The 17,012-nt window shown below is 47.5% G+C and overlaps 2 protein-coding genes across 7 annotated transcripts; one reads left to right on the top strand and one right to left on the bottom strand.

The window, feature by feature from the left end:
* Positions 1 to 591: 591 nt before the first annotated feature.
* Positions 592 to 6,274, bottom strand: PIGM (phosphatidylinositol glycan anchor biosynthesis class M). 2 transcript variants are annotated; one of them, XM_087962281.1, is made up of 3 exons: positions 5,886 to 6,274; positions 4,239 to 4,400; positions 592 to 2,668 (listed from the first exon to the last, which is right to left on the bottom strand). In XM_087962281.1, exon 3 carries the CDS (start codon positions 2,595 to 2,597, stop codon positions 1,251 to 1,253), a length of 1,347 nt encoding a protein of 448 aa, XP_087818407.1. In that variant the 5' UTR covers positions 2,598 to 2,668; positions 4,239 to 4,400; positions 5,886 to 6,274; the 3' UTR covers positions 592 to 1,250. The 2 variants fall into 2 exon arrangements, with proteins under 2 accessions (XP_087818407.1, XP_026547789.2); XM_026692004.2 differs by lacking the exon at positions 4,239 to 4,400 and having other exon boundaries at positions 5,886 to 5,956.
* C3H8orf82 (chromosome 3 C8orf82 homolog) lies at positions 5,105 to 16,991 on the top strand. Of its 5 annotated transcripts, none has more exons than XR_015749072.1 (4): positions 5,321 to 6,270; positions 14,148 to 14,288; positions 16,107 to 16,661; positions 16,764 to 16,991. XR_015749072.1 is itself a non-coding variant. In XM_087962285.1 (3 exons), the coding sequence occupies exons 1-3, from the start codon at positions 6,130 to 6,132 to the stop codon at positions 16,532 to 16,534; spliced, it is 618 nt and encodes a 205-aa protein (XP_087818411.1). In that variant the 5' UTR covers positions 5,105 to 6,129; the 3' UTR covers positions 16,535 to 16,664. The 5 variants fall into 5 exon arrangements, 3 of the variants coding, with proteins under 3 accessions (XP_087818411.1, XP_087818408.1, XP_087818410.1); XR_015749073.1 differs by having other exon boundaries at positions 16,871 to 16,991; XM_087962285.1 differs by lacking the exon at positions 16,764 to 16,991 and having other exon boundaries at positions 5,105 to 6,270; positions 14,240 to 14,288; positions 16,107 to 16,664.
* Positions 16,992 to 17,012: the final 21 nt, after the last annotated feature.

Here is a 17,012-nt window from a genome sequence, read left to right on the forward strand (position 1 = left end):
ACACAAAAAATAATGTAGCGTAAAGCAATTATATTACTATTAGAAGTGCACAACATGTTAAACGTAAATATGATGGATGCTATTTTATCTGCATTAAAATGTGACTTGAAAGGGGATGCTTTAAGTATAATAGTGGCATGATTAAAACTTGAAAAGGGGATGAATAATGGAAAAATGGATAAAGAATTCTATTCTTAAAAAAATTCTATTCTAAAAAATATAAATCAATATGAATCTGTGAATTGTTATCAGAATTATATAATTTGTTAAACATTGCAAATATGATTATTAATATAGTTTCTGTAGTAAAAGGGGTGATATTAAGAATATAGAGATGGACATAAAAATAACATTGCAATATCGAATAAGATGGATAATTTAACAAAATATGCATATTAAGATCAAATCTTATAAGAATGTCAACCGCATCAAATATGAAAACTATTGTCACCTTTGTTTTAAAATGTAAGACACTCCTGAACCGCACTGTTCACACAATGATATGTTGAAATTTAAAAAAAAATGTATTTTTTAAAAAAGTGCATCCATCCAAATACCTTTAAAACACCAACCCTTCATCTTAAAAGACCATTTCTATTTAAAACCTTTATTTGCAACCGTAGGTTTCAGCCAAATCCAGATAAAATCCCAGCAAGCCATTTCAGTTCAACACACCCTTTCTCATCTAAACAGCCTTTTTTGGTGTAATACGTTTTTTTTTTCTTTTTATATCCATACAGGGTATATATTCAGAATGGACAAAGGTTGTGAAAAAAGTTATCTATAAAACCACAAAGCCTTAGAAACGTTCTATTCCGTGAATCAAATCTTGAATCGAATTTGTTCATTAGAAATTATTAGTTTGCCACTGTGGAACAGTATCTCTGCCCTTCCTCAAATTCTATTCATCCCTTAACTCTTTTCAAACCAACTTTATTTCTTGTGTTCATTCGTTCAACCGGATGTGTAGTGGAATGGCCTTGAGGTGGAGATCTCGCCTCACAATCAGGAGGCTGTGAGTTTGATCCTAGATAGAAGCAGATATTTCTTTCTCTGGGCACAATGAGAATACATCAGCTGAGCAAAACTCCGCATCAGCGACAGGAAGAGCATCCGGCCATTAAACTGCTCTGCTAGTCTCCATTCAGTTGCCCAAACTCCACCCCGCAAGGGATTATGGGGTCATTAAATGATGATGATTCGTTCAACCAGATCCACGTGACTCCGTAGCCTTGAAGAAGCAGGCCGACTTATAGCTGCTTCCTTTTTCTGGAGGCCTGCTCTGGACGGTAGTGAGAAATCATCTGAACGAGGATCGCGCAGTTGATGGCGAGGAACCCCAATCCCGCCAGGCAGAGGAGCAGAAATGTATTCTGCCCTTGAAACTCCAGGAAGTAAGCGGGGAGCAGCCAGAGACCCTGTCCCAGGAGCCACAGCGATAGCAACACTGCCCCCCGCCCCCAGGACATCTGCAGGAAAGGCAGCACCAGTGGGAGGAGGGACAGGTACCACAAGAAATACTGGGAGGTGCAGACTTTGTTAAAGCTCACAAAAACCGCCGTGTGCAAGAAGCAGCAGAAGGCCAGGTCTCGGTGGTAGGCGAAGGAGATAGCCAGAAGCAGCAGCAGCTGGGGCAGGAAGGCAGCCAGCCCCAGCGCCAAACTCCAGCGGCTTTCAGCCGTCAAATACAGCAGGTAGAAGTAAGGTGAGAAGTTGTGACGGGTGTCCCTCCGGAGCAAATGGTAGAGGTAGGTGTGCTGCAGGAATTCCCAGCCGTAGTAGACATAGAAGGCAAGACCTAGGGCGGCAAAGGTGGCCCCGGAGATGGTGGCAAAGATCAGGATGTCCCGTGTGAACCAGCTCGAGAACCGCCGAAGGAGGTGGCCTGGGCAAGCTCCCTTCCCTTTCCGTTTGTCCAGTTCTGCTCCTTGTGTGTTGCTTTGCAGGTAGAGAACAAAAGGCAGCGCGTAAGTCACGGGGTAGATCTTCATATGTACGGCGAGGCCGTATAGCACAGCCGCCTTCACCAGATGCTTCTTGGCCAGGTAATAGAGTGTGCCAAGGACCAGGCTGGCAACGAGCGACTCGGCGTTGCCTCGGCTGGACACCGTCATGGGAAGCGGGTTAAAGAGCCAGAAGGCGCAGCAACCACAAGACGTCCGGCTGTCCAGCCCGCGGAGGAGCAAGATCTGGTCGATCAGGAAGGCAGCCACCAGATCCCCGGCTACAAAAAGGATCTTGCCAAACAAGTCGCTGACGTAAATGTTGGGCGTTAACATCCAGGCCAGGAGGGGAGTGTAGCGGTACGTGGCCCGCTGGTAAGGGGACTTTCCTTCCGCGCAGTATCCGGCGGCATCGGTGAAAACCTGGTAATCGATGTCTGTGTATTTCACCGGCATCGTTCTGTCCTGGTAGATCCCGTAAAACGTCAGGCCCAGCCTGATTAGCAAAGCACTGCCGAATAAAACGTCTCTCCGGAAGAACCCTTTGAGAATCCGTTGCCTTAGAGGGGGATCCGGGCATGGCTCTCCGAGACTGGGATCACGATGAGAAGCGGATCCAGGAAGAGATCCAGATTTAAGAGCTTGTTTCAACATGGTTGCCCAAAGAACAAACGTTCAAGCTGGAAGAATTCTATTCCATGGTGTTCTGAATTGAGCAGGCACTCCTGTTTAAAAAAAAAATGTAGCCACAATTAAAAAGAAAAGAAAAGCGGAGATTGAATTTTAAAACTGGACTGGCAGGCCAACACTTCCTTACTCAAAGGCTACCCCATATTTGTTTATACTTGAATATAAAATATAAATATAAAGAAGAGCAGCAAAGATGATTAGGAGACTGGAGGCTAAAACATACAAAGAACGTTTGCAGGAATTTGGTAGGTCTAGTTTAGAGAAAAGAAGGTGTCATGCCCCTGTTGGAATCTGATTCTGAGGGGGAGGTGAAACAGCTGACAGGGAGTGGGAGTGTGGCTCCGGTGGCATTCAGAGGAAGACCCAGGCCCACCCCCTGTTCATCCTAGAGCACACAGGGAGGAACGGATAAGGGAGCAACATGGGTTACGGGGGAGAAAAAGGTCCTGATTCCCTTCATTAGCTGCAGCAGGGAAAACAGGATTTAAAAAGAGCGTTTGCGCACAGCACCTTGCTGGAAGCAAAGCATGAATTATCTTTGTTTGTCAAGTCTTATCTGGGTTCTGGCATCCTCCCAAATGTGTGTGTTTTGTTATCTTTTGAAGTCTGCAATCCCTTATCCTGCCTTGTCTCATTAATTGCTGCAGCTGTGGTTTGTGTTGGTTTTTATTTATAATCTAGATGTACTTTGGGTTCAGACGGAATTTCTTCCCTTTAAACTGTTCTTGGGGTAATTTTTTCTCCAGCAGAAGATAACTGGACATTGGAGGTCAAGTTGGAGGAATTAAAGGGACTTTACCTACTTTTGTGACTTTGTTGCTTTTGTGCCATGCCCCGGGTCATCACAGAAGGACATGGGGTGACATGATAGTAGCCTTCCAATATCTCAAGGGCTGCCCCAAAGAAGAGGGAGTCAAGCTATTCTCCAAAGCACCAGAAGGCAGGACGAGAAGCAATGGGTGGAAACTAATCAAGGAGGAGAAGCAACCTGGAATTAAGGAGGAATTTCCTAACAGGTAGGACAATCAGCCAGTGGAACAGCCTGCCACCAGAAGTTGTGGGTGCTTCATAACTGGAGGTTTCTAAGAAGATTTTGGACAACCATCCATGTATCTGAAATGGTCCAACCCTACTTGAGCTGGGGGTTGGACCACAAGACTTCCAAGGTCCTTTCCAACCCTGTTATTCTGTTCCATTTATTTGTTAAATTTATTTGTCACTCATCCCGCTGTGAGGCTACTCTGGACAGCATATAACAATAAAATGGGGGAGAAAACAATAAAACGGGAATCCTGGGAGTTGAAGTCCAATGGTTTTAAAAGTTGCCAAGATTGGACACGCTTACAAACAAAGACAGGATTCTACACCTTAATTTTTCCTCAGTTCCTTTAGCACAGAAGCCAAAACTGCAACAGACATTAGCAGCTGCCCAAAGACATCTTGTTTTTCCTAGAAAAGATCCAGAAACCATTTTTCCTCCCCCAACGGTCACATTCCTCCAGCCGTGAAGGAACAAGTGAAGTTTTATCACAACTTAGACGGATTGCTATAAGAAAAAGTTAAAAAGTTGTTAAATGTTTAAAATTGCAGGCAGGAACTGCATACTTTTTCGTGGCTTTTCTTAGCAGAATGGCATTGCTGGCGGGCATTGAAAATTTTATGTACTTTCTATCTTCGACTACACACTCCACACATGGGAAGAACAAGGCCAGCAAAATCCCATTAAACTGCTCTTTCTCCTGCAACATTCATTGGGATAATTGTCGACTGTAATTAAAAAGATAATAATTAACTCTGGGAAGGAATTTAAAGGGACCGAGACCCCAATATCCCTTCTGCTACAGGCCAAAGGTTCCTATTTCAAGTGTAACTTTGAAATAAAATGTAAAGTCATTTAAAGAGCCCTTTCACTACATTAAACCTCCAAAGCCAAAATAAATGAGGAAGCCAGGGAGAAATGATAACGCTGGCAGTCTTGCATGAAACAATTTCTACTTTTGCTGACACCAACAGAGTTTGCAAAAGAAGTAAACGCAGATAATAGCACCAGGAGGAGAAGAAAAAAAAAAGCAGTAAGCTGTATGAACTGAGCCTAAGACTAAAGTATTCTCACTTTTCACGATGGAGAGAAATGCAGCCCTTAAAACTTATTTTCAAATTTCATCCCAATTCTTTTGAAAAGTACATTTTGAAGAAGGGAAACTGAAGTGGAGTTTCGCACAGATGATCTCCAAGCTGCTTTTCCAAAAGGCAACTGGAATGTTTTCTTCCTTGTGGAAGAAGACATTTCGCTTCTCTCCAAAAAGCTTCCTCAATTCATGGTGACAGTTTCACACAGAGCTTTTCTCTGCCACCTCTTGGTTTAGATCAGAGGTGCCCATGCATAAGACTTGCAAACTGTAGGAATGTACTATAAATGCAAAGATGGTCATAAGTCACTTTTTAATGCCAATGTAACCTTGAACAATGGCTAAATATATGATTGTAAGTTGGGGACTCCCTGGATAGTATTCCTGGGGGAGTGGCCTACACAGTGATATATAAGGAGAAGAGAGAGAAATTTGCTCTTTCTGAATTCAAGAAGGGAAGAGAGGAGGAGGAGGAGGAGGAAGTAAGGGTATAGTGGAAGAAGAACAAATGAAGCTCAGGAAGGAAGAACTGGAGAAGCAGAAGAACAAGGGGGAAGGAGGAGGAAGTAGTTTAAGTGGTGGTAGAAGAAGAAGAACAGATGAAGCTCAAGAAGGAGGAGGAAAAGACGAGAGAGGAGAAGGATGAATGGAGAGGAGAAGGGAAAAAGAAAAGGGGAAGGAGAAAAAAGGAAGAGGAGGAGGAAGATGCAGAAGGAAAGAGGGGAAGGAAAGGAAGTGGAGGTGGCAGTAGAAGAAGAAGAACACGCTTGCTCAAGAACGAAGGAGGAGAGGAAGACGGAGAAGAAAATAAGAAGGAAAAAGGGTGAAGGGGGAGAAGGAAGAAGGGGTGGCGGTAGAAGAGAAAGAACTGGTGCATGCTCGAATGAGGAGGAGAAGCAAAGGAATGAAGGAGGAGAAAAGGAAGACGGAAGGAAAGGAGGAGAGGAGGGGAAGAGGAATAAAAGGCGCGTCTCCCCTTCCCCAGCATCTTCTTCCTGCTCTCGGGGTGCCCCACTTGAGACTCTGCCTTGCCCTGCCTCTTAGCCTGGGCGCCCCTCCGGGTGCAAAGGCCTCCAGGCGTCCACTGGGGGCGCCCAAGAACAACGGTGGGGGGGCTACTCACGCGGACTTCGGCGGGAGAAGCAGCGCAGACCGGACTCCGCTCTCGGGACGCTCAAGCGAGGAACATTCGACTCCCGGCCAGCAGGGGTCGCACCACGGGCGGAACCTTCCTGCCGGCCCCGCGCGCCGGGGGAGCGCGTCCGTTACAGGAAGAGTCCCCCATAAGCACTTCCGGTCGAGCGGCCCCGGCCTAACGACCGGCTTCACTACTCTACCGCTGGCGAGTCCGCCGGTAAGGAGCCGGGATGCGGCTGCTGCGGGGCGGGCTGGGCTTCCTGCTGCGCCCGGGGATCCGTCGCGGGCCCGGGCAGCCTCTCTACCAGCAAGGCCAGAGCCCCTCGCCGCGCACCCGCGAGTACTTCTACTACATCGACCACCAGGGACAGGTATGGGGGGAGTCCCAGTGGGGAGGGGACAGAGGTGTTGAGGTCATAAGGTCAACCGGATGCGCCCTGGAAGGGGTTGTTCGATTGGAAAGGGCATTTCCGGCTGGGGAGGGGCAAGGAGACCCCCCAAAAAAAAAGTGGGGGAAGGGGAAGCTTGCATTGCAGGTAGTCCTCGACTTACGACCACGTTTCAGGCTTACGTTTCTGTTGCTAGGCGACACAATTGTGGGGGGTTTTGCCCCGTTTTACGACCTTTTCTTGCCACGGTTACTAAGTGAGCCAGAACAGTTGTTAAGTGAATCTGGCTTCCCCACGGACTTTGCTTCTCAGGAGGTTGCACAAGGGGAATCACACTGGGTGCGGCTACTCTAGAGGAAAGAAGGGCTGGGCCTAAGGGGGCACCTGAGAGCAGCCTTCCAATGTTTGAGGGGCTGCCACAATTCAATTCAACCTTTATTGCCAACGCACAACATGTGTACAATGAGATTGGCTGAGCCTCCCTTAGGGCACACACACCCCACACACACCCAGCATAAATACATATCAATAACTCACACTGAAAAAGAAAATCCCTAGCCCAATAAATCCTACTAACAAAGAAGAGGGGGTCCAGCTATTCTCCAAAGCAGGGGTCTCCAACCTTGGCAACTTTAAGACTTGTGGACTTCAACTCCCAGAGTTCCTCAGCCAGCTTTGCTGGCTGAGGAACTCTGGGAGTTGAAGTCCACAAGTCTTAAAGTTGCCAAGGTTGGAGACCCCTGCTCCAAAGCACCCCAAAGGCAGGAGAAGAAGCAACGGATGGAACCTCATCAAGGAGAGAAGCAACTTAGAACTAAGGAGAAATTTCCTGACAGTGAAGGCAATTAACCAGTGGAAGAAATTGTCTTTGGAAGTTGTAGGTGATCCATCACTGGGGGATTTTTATGAAGAGACTGAACAGCCGCTTTTCTGAAATGATATAGGGCCTCCCTGCTCAAGCAGAGGGTTGGACTAGAATGTTGCAGGAAATGACAAGACTCAGACCTTGGAATCAGAAATCAGTTTTATTTGCACAAAGGTTCAGAGCAATTTAGCCCAAAGCAACATCTCAACAACTTCCTATAGATTTTACACTCACATATATACATTTCAGAAGCTGCAAACCACAGAAATATAACTTGTCAGCATTTCACTGGTTACTTGAAATACAGACCCCCTGTTGCTAGGCTACAGTAACGAAATACTTTCCCCTCTCACTAATCTATGTCAAAGGTGAATTTCCACAGCTTCTAGTTTCCAGCAGTACGCCTGTGGTTTTGTTGCAAGGTTATCTGTAACAAAGCTTCCTGCTTGACAAATATGAGTGAGTGACCGACAGATGAACCTATGATCTGACATTTTTCATTTCTTTAATACACGCATTTCACTATCAAAAGAACAATCTTTTATATCCTTCTTTATGTTGTGCCTCAAGAAGACCTCCAGGGTCCCTTCCAACTCTGTCATTCTATATTCTATAAAGTTCAGAAGAGAAGGATTAGAGTTGATGTGATAGCAATATTGCAGTATTTGTGGGGCTGCCACAAAGGAAAGGGAGTTATTGGAAACTCATCCAAGGAGAGAAGCAACCTGGAATGAAGGAGACGTTTCCTGGCAGTGGGAACAGTTAACCAATGGAACAGATTGCCACTAGAAGTTTTTCATCATCTGGAGGTTTTTAAAAAGGGACTTGACAACCATTTGTCTGGAAATAGTATAGGGTGTCCTGTTATAGAGCAGGGCGATTGGAATAGAAGACCTCCAGACTCTCTTCCAGCTCTATTCTGAAGTGAATTGGAAAAAAAAAAAAAAGAAAGAATCCAAACTAGCTACTTTATTGTTCACTGCCAATAATACAGGAATCTCCCCAGCCTGACAACTCTTGTCTGGGAAAGACTAGATAAGGCATGGCGGGAGTGGGGGAGTGATCAGGCCTTGCCCTCCTCTGGGTTAGGGTTAGGGTTAACGATTGTTCTCTAACACAAGGAATGGATCCTCACCCAGCTGCTTGTCCATCAAGTATGGAAACCAGGTGTCAGCCTAGCTGTTCTGACCCAAGCCTTGTTCAAATGAAACAAACACAAGCTGTGTATAAAAGCAACCCTTTTTTAATGCGGCGCTGGGAATTCAGGGCATTCCCAGCCAAAAGGCCTTTAACCCTAATTGTCCGATATCAAAAGCAAGCTCTTTCCAGGTTGCAAAAGGCGGCCAAGAACAGAAGGCTGATTACTGATTAAATATACATGGACAGAAGTTTCAAAAAACAAACCGGAGTTTGCAGGGCTTCAACGAGGACTCTGAGTCTAAAGAACATCTTTGCTTCCTGCAAAGAACACATCCCCGAGGGCTGGCTTTTCACCTTCCAGCTTTACTCCTGAATCGCCCGTGCTGCTGCAGCTGCTCTTTGAGCAGCCCTACGCGCGCGCGCACTGGGCACAGGCTCCTTGGGGGACTCTTCCTCACTGATGCCAGCCTCCACCGAAGGCAGCACTCCACTCCCTGATGGTCCTGGCCCCATCCCTGCAGGCCCCTCATCCGAGTCCTCGCTCTCCTAGGCCTCAGCTGTCTGCACCTGCTGCCGGCGAACCACAACACTGGCCATCTTCGCTTTCCTTCATCTTGCTGCCAGTTGCCATGGAAATCGGGGGGGGGGGAGGGAGCAACGGACATTGGGATGGGGAGGTGTGCAAATGGTGTGAATGTGGAATTGCTGAGAACCGACAGAGAGGCTTGGACTGAATAGAGGCCAGAGGGTTGTTTAACATCTTCAAGGCCAACCGTGCTGGAAATGACATTCACGAGGGCAGCCTGGAGCACCTGGACCAGTGGCGTTCTCAAAACATCTTCCTGGCCTATGATTGGACTACGTTAGCTAGACTGACTACTGGGAGGTGGGCCCTGGGGCTATTTTCAGTTTGTCTTTCCACGTCAGACCTTGCCTGACTTTTGCTGCATTCAGTTCTTCCTTAGTAAAAGTCCTGTTTCTGTACATCGATGGCTTTCTTTCCTAGGGATCGACAGAGACGGCACTGACACCTGGTAGTACCATGATTGCTTGATTGCAGTTTGTTACAGAGGTGTGGTATTCAGCCTGTTCTGACAGGTTCTGGAGAGCCGGTAGCCGAAATTTTGAGTCATTCAGAGAACCGGACAATGCCACCTCTGACTGGCCCCGCCAACCCCATCTCTTCTCCGCCTCCCATTGAGTCCCAGCTGATCGGCTGGGTCTCCTTTGGTTGCCCTGCACAGGAGAATGGAGCTGGAAAGCAGGTCAGTGGGGTGGGGAGGGAAGGGGGATTTTGCAGTAACCTTCCCCTGCCATGCCCACCAAGCCACGCCCATAGAACCGGTAGTAAAAAAAAACTTTGAATCCCACCACTGGAGAAAGGGAGTGAGGAAGGATGATGGAAAGGAGGGAAGGAGGAAGGAAGGAAGGAAGGAAGGGGAGGAAGGAAAGAAGGAAGGAGGGAAGGAAGCAGAGGTGGTATTCAGCCGGTTCTGACCGGTTCTGGAGAACCAGTAGCGGAAATTTTGAGTAGTTTGGAGAACCAGCCAATCCCACCTCTGAGTGGCCCCGCCAACCCCATCTCTTCTCTGCCTCCCATCGAGTCCCAGCTGATCGGCTGGGTCTCCTTTGGTTGCCCTGCACAGGAGAACGGAGCTGGAAAGCAGGTCAGTGGGGTGTGGAGGGAAGGGGGATTTTGCAGTATATCCTTCCCCTGCCAAGCCCGCCAAGCCATGCCCACAGAACCGGTAGTAAAAAAAAATTGGAATCCCACCACTGGTTTATTAGTATTACCAAGCACAGAGGTAGATTTTTCTCTATGAAGTCTATCCCCGATGCGTCGATCCGCAAAAGCTAAAATATGTTTCTCCCCCAGTTCAGAAGGAATGCAAACGACATAACCAGGCCTCTTGACAATGTCAGCTTCAGAGTTAAAAGTTAATGGAAACCTGGAGGGTAAAACAAAAACCAGCCAAGTGGCAGATTCTGGGTCGGGAAGAGATGCTGGCTTCATCCTTGCCCTCAAGGCTTCTTGGGCCTTCTTGAATCCATTAGCCTCATCTGCTGACTCCTATTATTGCCTCCGCTATGCTAATGGCGTATCTAATGAGCACCGAATTAAAACATCACAGGGGAAATGAGCTGGGGTCAGTATTAAAAGAAAAAGCGTACGTTGGCTTGATGACTCCAACCGATGTGAAAATTAAGAAGAATTCGGGGGGGGTGACATGAGAGCGGTATTCCAATATTTGAGGGGCTGCCCCTCTAAAGAAGAGGGGGGTCCAAAGCACCAGAACTAGGCAGGACAAAAAAAAAAAAAAAACAATGGGTGGAAACTAACCAAGGAGAAAAGCAGGGATGGGATTCAAATTTTTTAACAACTGGTTCTCTGGGTGTGGCTAGGTGGGCGTGGCCACGTGACTGGGTGGGCGTGGTTTTCTTTTTTGCAGCACCCCCCTTTTTTTGCCTCCTGGGCCTCAGGGAAGCCTCCGGGGAGAAGCAGTAAGACACCGCGGGGGATCTCAGCACAGCTGATCATCGGAACAGCTGATCGTCCTCTCCTTCCTTCCTCCCCTCCTTCTTTCCTCCTCTCCTTCTTTCTTCCTCCTTCCTTCCTTCCTTCCTTCCTCCTAGGAGAAGCAGTAAGACAGCGAGGGGGATCCCAGCACAGCTGGTCATCGGAACAGCTGATCGTCCTCTCCTTCCTTCCTTCCTCCCCCTCCTTCCTTCCTTCCTTCCTTCCTTCCTTCTTCTCCTTCCTTCCTTCCTTCCTTCCTTCCTTCCTTCCTTCCTTCCTTCCTTCCTTCCTTCCTCCTGGGAAAAGCAGTAAGACAGTGAGGGGGATCCCAGCACAGCTGATCATTGGAACAGCTGATCACCCTCTCCTTCCTTCCTCCACCTCTCCCTTCCTCCTCCTCTCCTTCCTTCCTCCTCTCCTTCCTTCCTTCCTTCCTTCCTTCCTTCCTTCCTTCCTTCCTTCCTTCCTCCTCCTGGGAGAAGCAGTAAGACAGCGAGGGGATCCCAGCATAGCTGATCATTGGAACAGCTGATCGTCCTCTCCTCCTCTCCTTCCTCCTCTCCTTCCTTCCTCCTCCTTCCTTCCTTCCTTCCTTCCTTCCTTCCTTCCTTCCTTCCTTCCTTCCTTCCTTCCTTCCTTCCTTCCTTCCTCCTGGGTGAAGCAGTAAGACAGTGAGGGGGATCCCGGCACAGCTGATCATTGGAACAGCTGATCGTCCTCTCCTTCCTCCCTTCCTTCCTTCCTTCCTTCCTTCCTTCCTTCCTTCCTTCCTTCCTTCCTTCCTTCCTTCCTTCCTTCCTTCCCCCTGGGAGAAGCAGTAAGACAGCGAGGGGGATCCCAGCATAGCTGATCACTGGAACAGCTGATCGTCGGGAAGGAAAAAAAAATACCTTAAGGAGTGACTAGGCGGGGGAGAATGCAGTCTGCGACGTTGCGCGTGCACGATAAGGACTGACTGGGCGGGGAGGGGTGGGCAGAGCGGGGTGGGGCCAGCCAGGGGCATGATTTGCGCAGAACAGTGGTGGATTCAAACAATTTCACTACTGGTTCTGCGGGCGTGGCCCAGTGGGTGTGGCAGGAGAAGGATATTGTAAAATCTCAGTCAGAGGTGGCATTTTCTGGTTCTCTGAACTACTCAAAATTTCTGCTACCGGTTCTCCAGAAGTGGTCAGAACCTGCTGAAGACCACCTCTGGTGCAGAATCATAACAACCGGTTCTATAGAACCAGTCTGAACCGGTAGAATCCCACCCCTGGACAGAAGCAACCTGTCAACTCTGGGATTCATTGTTGCCATAGAGTTCTGGAGGGAGGAAGTGATGTACTGAATAGTTCTTAGGGGAAAAAATTATTATGAGTTATTAGTTCAAGGTCACAGAGAGTGGCGTAGCAAAGAATTGAGAATGCAGATCATTGGTTCATGTGATTGATGAGGTGTGGAAAAGGGGGTGGAGGTGGGTGGAATTTTGTGGGATGAGCTGGTAGGGTACCAGTCTGGTTTTTTTGTTTTTGTTTTGAATAAATCACTTGGAGAATATGTCGGTCTCTGGAGTTAATGTTTCAAACGAAGGATTGCTGGAAGTCTGACACAACCCAGAATTAAGGAGCAGCTTTCTGACAGGACAATTAACCAGTGGAACAGCTTGCCTCCAGAAGAAAAGCTCTGTTAGGGATATACACCCTAGCAGAACCTGCACGGAAGTCAGGCAGGCAGGCAAATATGTGAGACAAACGCTTTTGTAGCTTACACTCAGTAAAACAGATACAATGTGCTAGTTAAATAGTTTATTCCAGTAATAGTTTTAGCATAGTCAAACAGTCCATATATCATACACTAGTTCAGTCCATCCGGGGATTAATCAGTTGCAAAGTCCAGTGTCGAAAAAGAGGTCGGTAAACTTACAAATATCAGTCCTGTAATATATCTCTTCGAAGTAGAGATATGAAGAAGTAAAACCTCCTTTCTTCCTTCACCAACAGCAGAGAACACGCAGTTAACAATCCATCATCGTCAGCAAGCAATCCAGTAAGCCAGCAATCAGTCCAGTTCTCTTGCTCCCTCTTATGGCGATTTATAGCCGCACCCAAAATTACAAGCTTTGCAGTTAAAGTGACACACACTTAAACTCACTATCATAGTCTATATATATTATTTTACCCAAACTGCGTTAGGTAACCTATGTTATTCCTAACAAGCTCCATCACTGGAGGTTTTTGAGAAGTGACTGGACAGCCCCTTGTCTAAAGCGGTATGGAGTTTCCCTGCTTCAGCGGGGGGCTGGGCTAGAAGACCTCCAAAGTCCCTTCCAGCTCTATTTTATTCTAATTCTAAATCAGTATTTCTCGACTGTGGCACCTTTAAGAGGGGTGGACTTCAACTCCCATAGTCCTGCAGTAGCGGCTGCAACCTTCCGGCAAACAAAATCAATCAGGTAGCCAGATCTGCTTAATAACCGTGTTACCCGCTTAACAACGGCCGTGATTCACTGAATGCGTAAAATGGGCAAAACTCGCGTAACAACTGTCTCACAGCATTGGAAATTTTGGGCTCCATTGTCATCATAAGTCAAGGACTACCCGTACAAGAATCTAGTCGGCTAACGATCAAAGCTAAAGATAAGGGTCAATGGAATTCATAAAGGGCTGGACTTGGGGTCTTTTGTGACAACGCAACGATTCCCAACTGATGACACATTTGACCCCCACCTTCCAGCTCAAACTCTTCTCCTACAGTACATAAGCTGCCTACATGGACTGACTCAAGGGTGGCTTGTGTGAACCAAGAGATCATTCTTCTCCAAGATGTGGAGACTCTAGAAGGAGTGCAGAGAAGAGCAACCAGGATGATGAGAGGACTGGAGACTAAAACATATGAAGAACGGTTGCAGGAACTGGGCCTGGCTGGTCTAGGGAAGAGAAGGACCAGGGGAGACAGGAGAGCATCTTCCAATATTTGAGGGGAAACAACAGAAAAGGAAAGGGTCAAAGCTATTCTCCAAGGCACCTGAAGGCCAGACAAGGAATAATGGATGGAAACTGAACCAGGAGAGATTCAACCAGGAAATAAGGAGTAATTTTCTGACATTGAGAACCATCAACCCCTGGAACAGAAGTTGCCTTCGGAAGTTGTGGGAGCTTCATCATCCCTGGAGGCTTTCAAGAAGAGACTGGACTGTCATCTGTCAGAAATGGTGTAGGGTCTCCTGCTTGGGCAGGGGGTTGGACTAGATGACCTACAAGGTCCCTTCCAACTCTGATTATCTGTTAAGATGGTGGAGCAGTGCCGTTTCCGAGTCTTCTTGTTTTCCATTCTCTTTGCATATTCTGTATTTTTCAGGAAGAGGAATGTCCGATTTTACTCAGTTTTTCTGTTTTTCTTCCCCCCACCGTACCTACCCAACCCCATCCGATCCGGACCACGTTCCACAGCTTTTCCTGGATGATGCCAAGGTCAAGAACTTCATCACGTGTTTCAAAGGTAATAATGTCTACTTATTCCACCCCAGATTATAGACCCTTTGTGGGAAGGTTGGGACACTGGGGATAACAGATTAACAGACCAGCAGAGTTGGGAGGGACAACCTATGTGTGTAAACAACTTATATGTATAAAAATAATCTTATTTTGATTCGTCGTATTGCCAAATTGTTATGCAGAGAAAAGTAACTATTGTGCAATTGGAAGCGGCCTTTGATGCTATCACTAAAAAAGTTTTCTCTATAGAAGTTTTCCTTCTTCGTGGCTCAAAGGCCACTGCTTGCTGTTACTGCTAGCTTTACAAACAAGAATAAGTTATTTTCAAGAGTAAAGGTGCAAGCCATTTTCAATCAGGAAAGAAAGGGATGTATTCTATTGATAAATGATAGTTTTATCTTTATATTCACTTTAAGAATCTTCTGTATTAGAACATGAATTATACTCCAATATTTCTCTCCCTCCCTCTCTCCCCCCTATGTATGTATGTATGTATGTATGTATGTATGTATGTATGGTATTCAGCTTTGTTCGGGTATTTTCCCACATCTTTATAGTTGTGCTTTTAAAGTTGTGGCAACGTTTCAGCAGAATCTCATCTGCCATCATCAGACTCATGTATTGGGTTCGTCTTCGTCGTGTGTTTCAGGCTTTCACAGCCGTTTCTGTTTTAAATTTGGTGCTAGCCTACTGCTATGCCAGAATGGTTTTTTCTTCATCCAGATTGGTTGGGAGCCTTGGTCTGTGTTTATTGGTCTTGGAGTTTGCTGTGTTCTGCTTGATTGGTGTTTCTAATATCTTCTGTCTGTTTTGTGGCTTTTTTTGTGTGTCTTGATTGGCTGGCAACATTGTGTTCCTGTATTGGAGGCTTTTAGTGCAGCTTGGCTCCAAGTAAATGGACGGCTATCATTTGTTAGGAAGCTAGGTTTCATCTGGGGGGCTGGCTGGGGTGTGTTTGGGCTGGGGGTATCGGGGGTGGTGGTCTGTTTGTGCCCAGGTGTTTGCTTGGCTTGTGGCGTGGAGATTTTGTTTGTTTGTGAGTGCAGGCTTCCAGATAATTGACAGTCTGTGTGGAAGGCAGAGGAGAGGAGAGCAGTGGAAATCTAGGGGCCGGTCCTCGAGACGGAAGAGCCACCGCTGCTAGCGAAGCCCCACCCTTGCTCTGGGGATACAAGGCAGGGGGTGGAGATGAATAGGTATGGCAGACAACTACTCATCTTCTGTGCTCATAATAATGGAATCCTTGCTTTAAATGCAGAGGGTTTGGCATGTTTGAGGAGCTGGGTCAGAACATATTGGTCAGAGGATTCATTTACTGGCAGAAACATAGTTAGCAGAGTCAGTGAGTAGGCATGGTAACAGACCAGCCAAATGGAAGCTGATCTGGTAAGTGAGACTAGAAGTTCTCGCTCTGTTTTGCTCCTGTTGCTGAAGTTGCGTTTCTGCTCTGCACTTGCAACCTGTTTCTGTTTTTTGGGTTTGCTCCACGTTGGAGAAACCTACAACTGGTTTGTTAAATCTACTTAATATCTTTATAAAGACGTTAAAGGAAGCATCAGCCATCTGTTGGTTTATTTTTCTGGCACTGAATTAACGCTGCAAAACTCTGAACAGGTTATGGGCCCAGAAGGCCAAAAGAAAGGCTTGAATTGTAATTAAAGCGGAGAGACTGCCTGTTTTCAAAGTAAGAAACAAGGCAAGAGGCTCTGCAGGATGGCGAAACTCTGAATAACGTTGCTTTGCAAGGGCCCCTCTGGCTTCTCACCCCTCTGCCCAACTCTTGCCCCACTGACCGGCCTCTGCTTTCCCTCCCCTCCTACAGACAAGCAGTTCCTGGTTTTCTTCTTCAAGCAACTGAAGCTGAACCACAGTGGCCGCTACGAAGAATCCTTCCCTTACCTGTCGCTCTGCGGCCCGGAGCACAACTACGTCCGTTGCGATGACCGGCCCATTGTCTTCACCCACCTCCTGGATGGACCCCCGGGCCAGCAGTCGCTGTCCTTCTGCGGGGGCGCAGACCGCTTGGCCGTGCCCTTCCAGCCGGAGAAGCTGGTCATGTTGGCCGAGAACGGGCGGGTCTATCACCCGGGGCCGGAAAAGGCTGGCGGGGTGGGATTGGTCAAGTCATCCTTGGCCTTTGAGCTGAGCCCTTGCTTTGAGTACCAGGACGGACCCGGTCAGCCGCCCACTCATTTCCACTGGCAAGAGAAGAGGCACCCTCTGACGAACGAGCTGCTGCGGTTGATCTGAGGCCGTTGCAGAGCGAGGAAGGCCTTCCAACGCTCAGAGGTCTCCTTGTTGGCACCGTTGGTTTGACAGAAACCCAAACTGCGTCCCTCCTGGGTGCTCGTTTATCCTAGGAGACCATCTCAAGAAGGTCTTCTTGTTGGCCCTCTTGGGCGTCCTTGGCTTGACATCAAATCATGTCCTTTCTGCCATTCCAGGTGCCTTGTTTATCCTAGGAGACCATCTCAAGAAGGTCTTCTCGTTGACCCTCTTGGGCGTCCTTGGCTTGATAGAAACCCAAACCACGTCCCACCTGCCATTCCAGGTGCCTCGTTTATCCAAGGAGACCATCTTAAGAAGGTCTTCTCGTTGACCCTCTTGGGCGTCCTTGGCTTGATAGAAACCCAAACCACGTCCCACCTGCCATTCCAGGTGCCTTGTTTATCCAAGGAGACCATCTCAAGAAGGTCTTCTGTTGACCTCTCTTCTTGATAGAAACCAA

This window comes from Notechis scutatus, chromosome 3 (genome assembly GCF_049901735.1).
Source record: "Notechis scutatus isolate UNSWTSFEM ecotype Mainland chromosome 3, rNotScu1.2, whole genome shotgun sequence".
Classification (NCBI taxonomy): Eukaryota; Metazoa; Chordata; class Lepidosauria; order Squamata; family Elapidae; genus Notechis; species Notechis scutatus.

What these genes read in the sequence shown, in the direction of transcription:
- PIGM (XM_087962281.1), bottom strand. Translation starts at nt 2,597, where the DNA reads ATGTTGAAACAAGCTCTTAAATCTGGATCTCTTCCTGGATCCGCTTCT.
- C3H8orf82 (XM_087962282.1), top strand. Translation starts at nt 5,646, where the DNA reads ATGAGGAGGAGAAGCAAAGGAATGAAGGAGGAGAAAAGGAAGACGGAA. An exon ending in ACATCGACCACCAGGGACAG is followed by an intron (nt 6,271 to 14,147) that starts GTATGGGGGGAG and finishes TGTATTTTTCAG; the next exon opens with GAAGAGGAATGTCCGATTTT. An exon ending in CTTCATCACGTGTTTCAAAG is followed by an intron (nt 14,289 to 16,106) that starts GTAATAATGTCT and finishes CCCCTCCTACAG; the next exon opens with ACAAGCAGTTCCTGGTTTTC.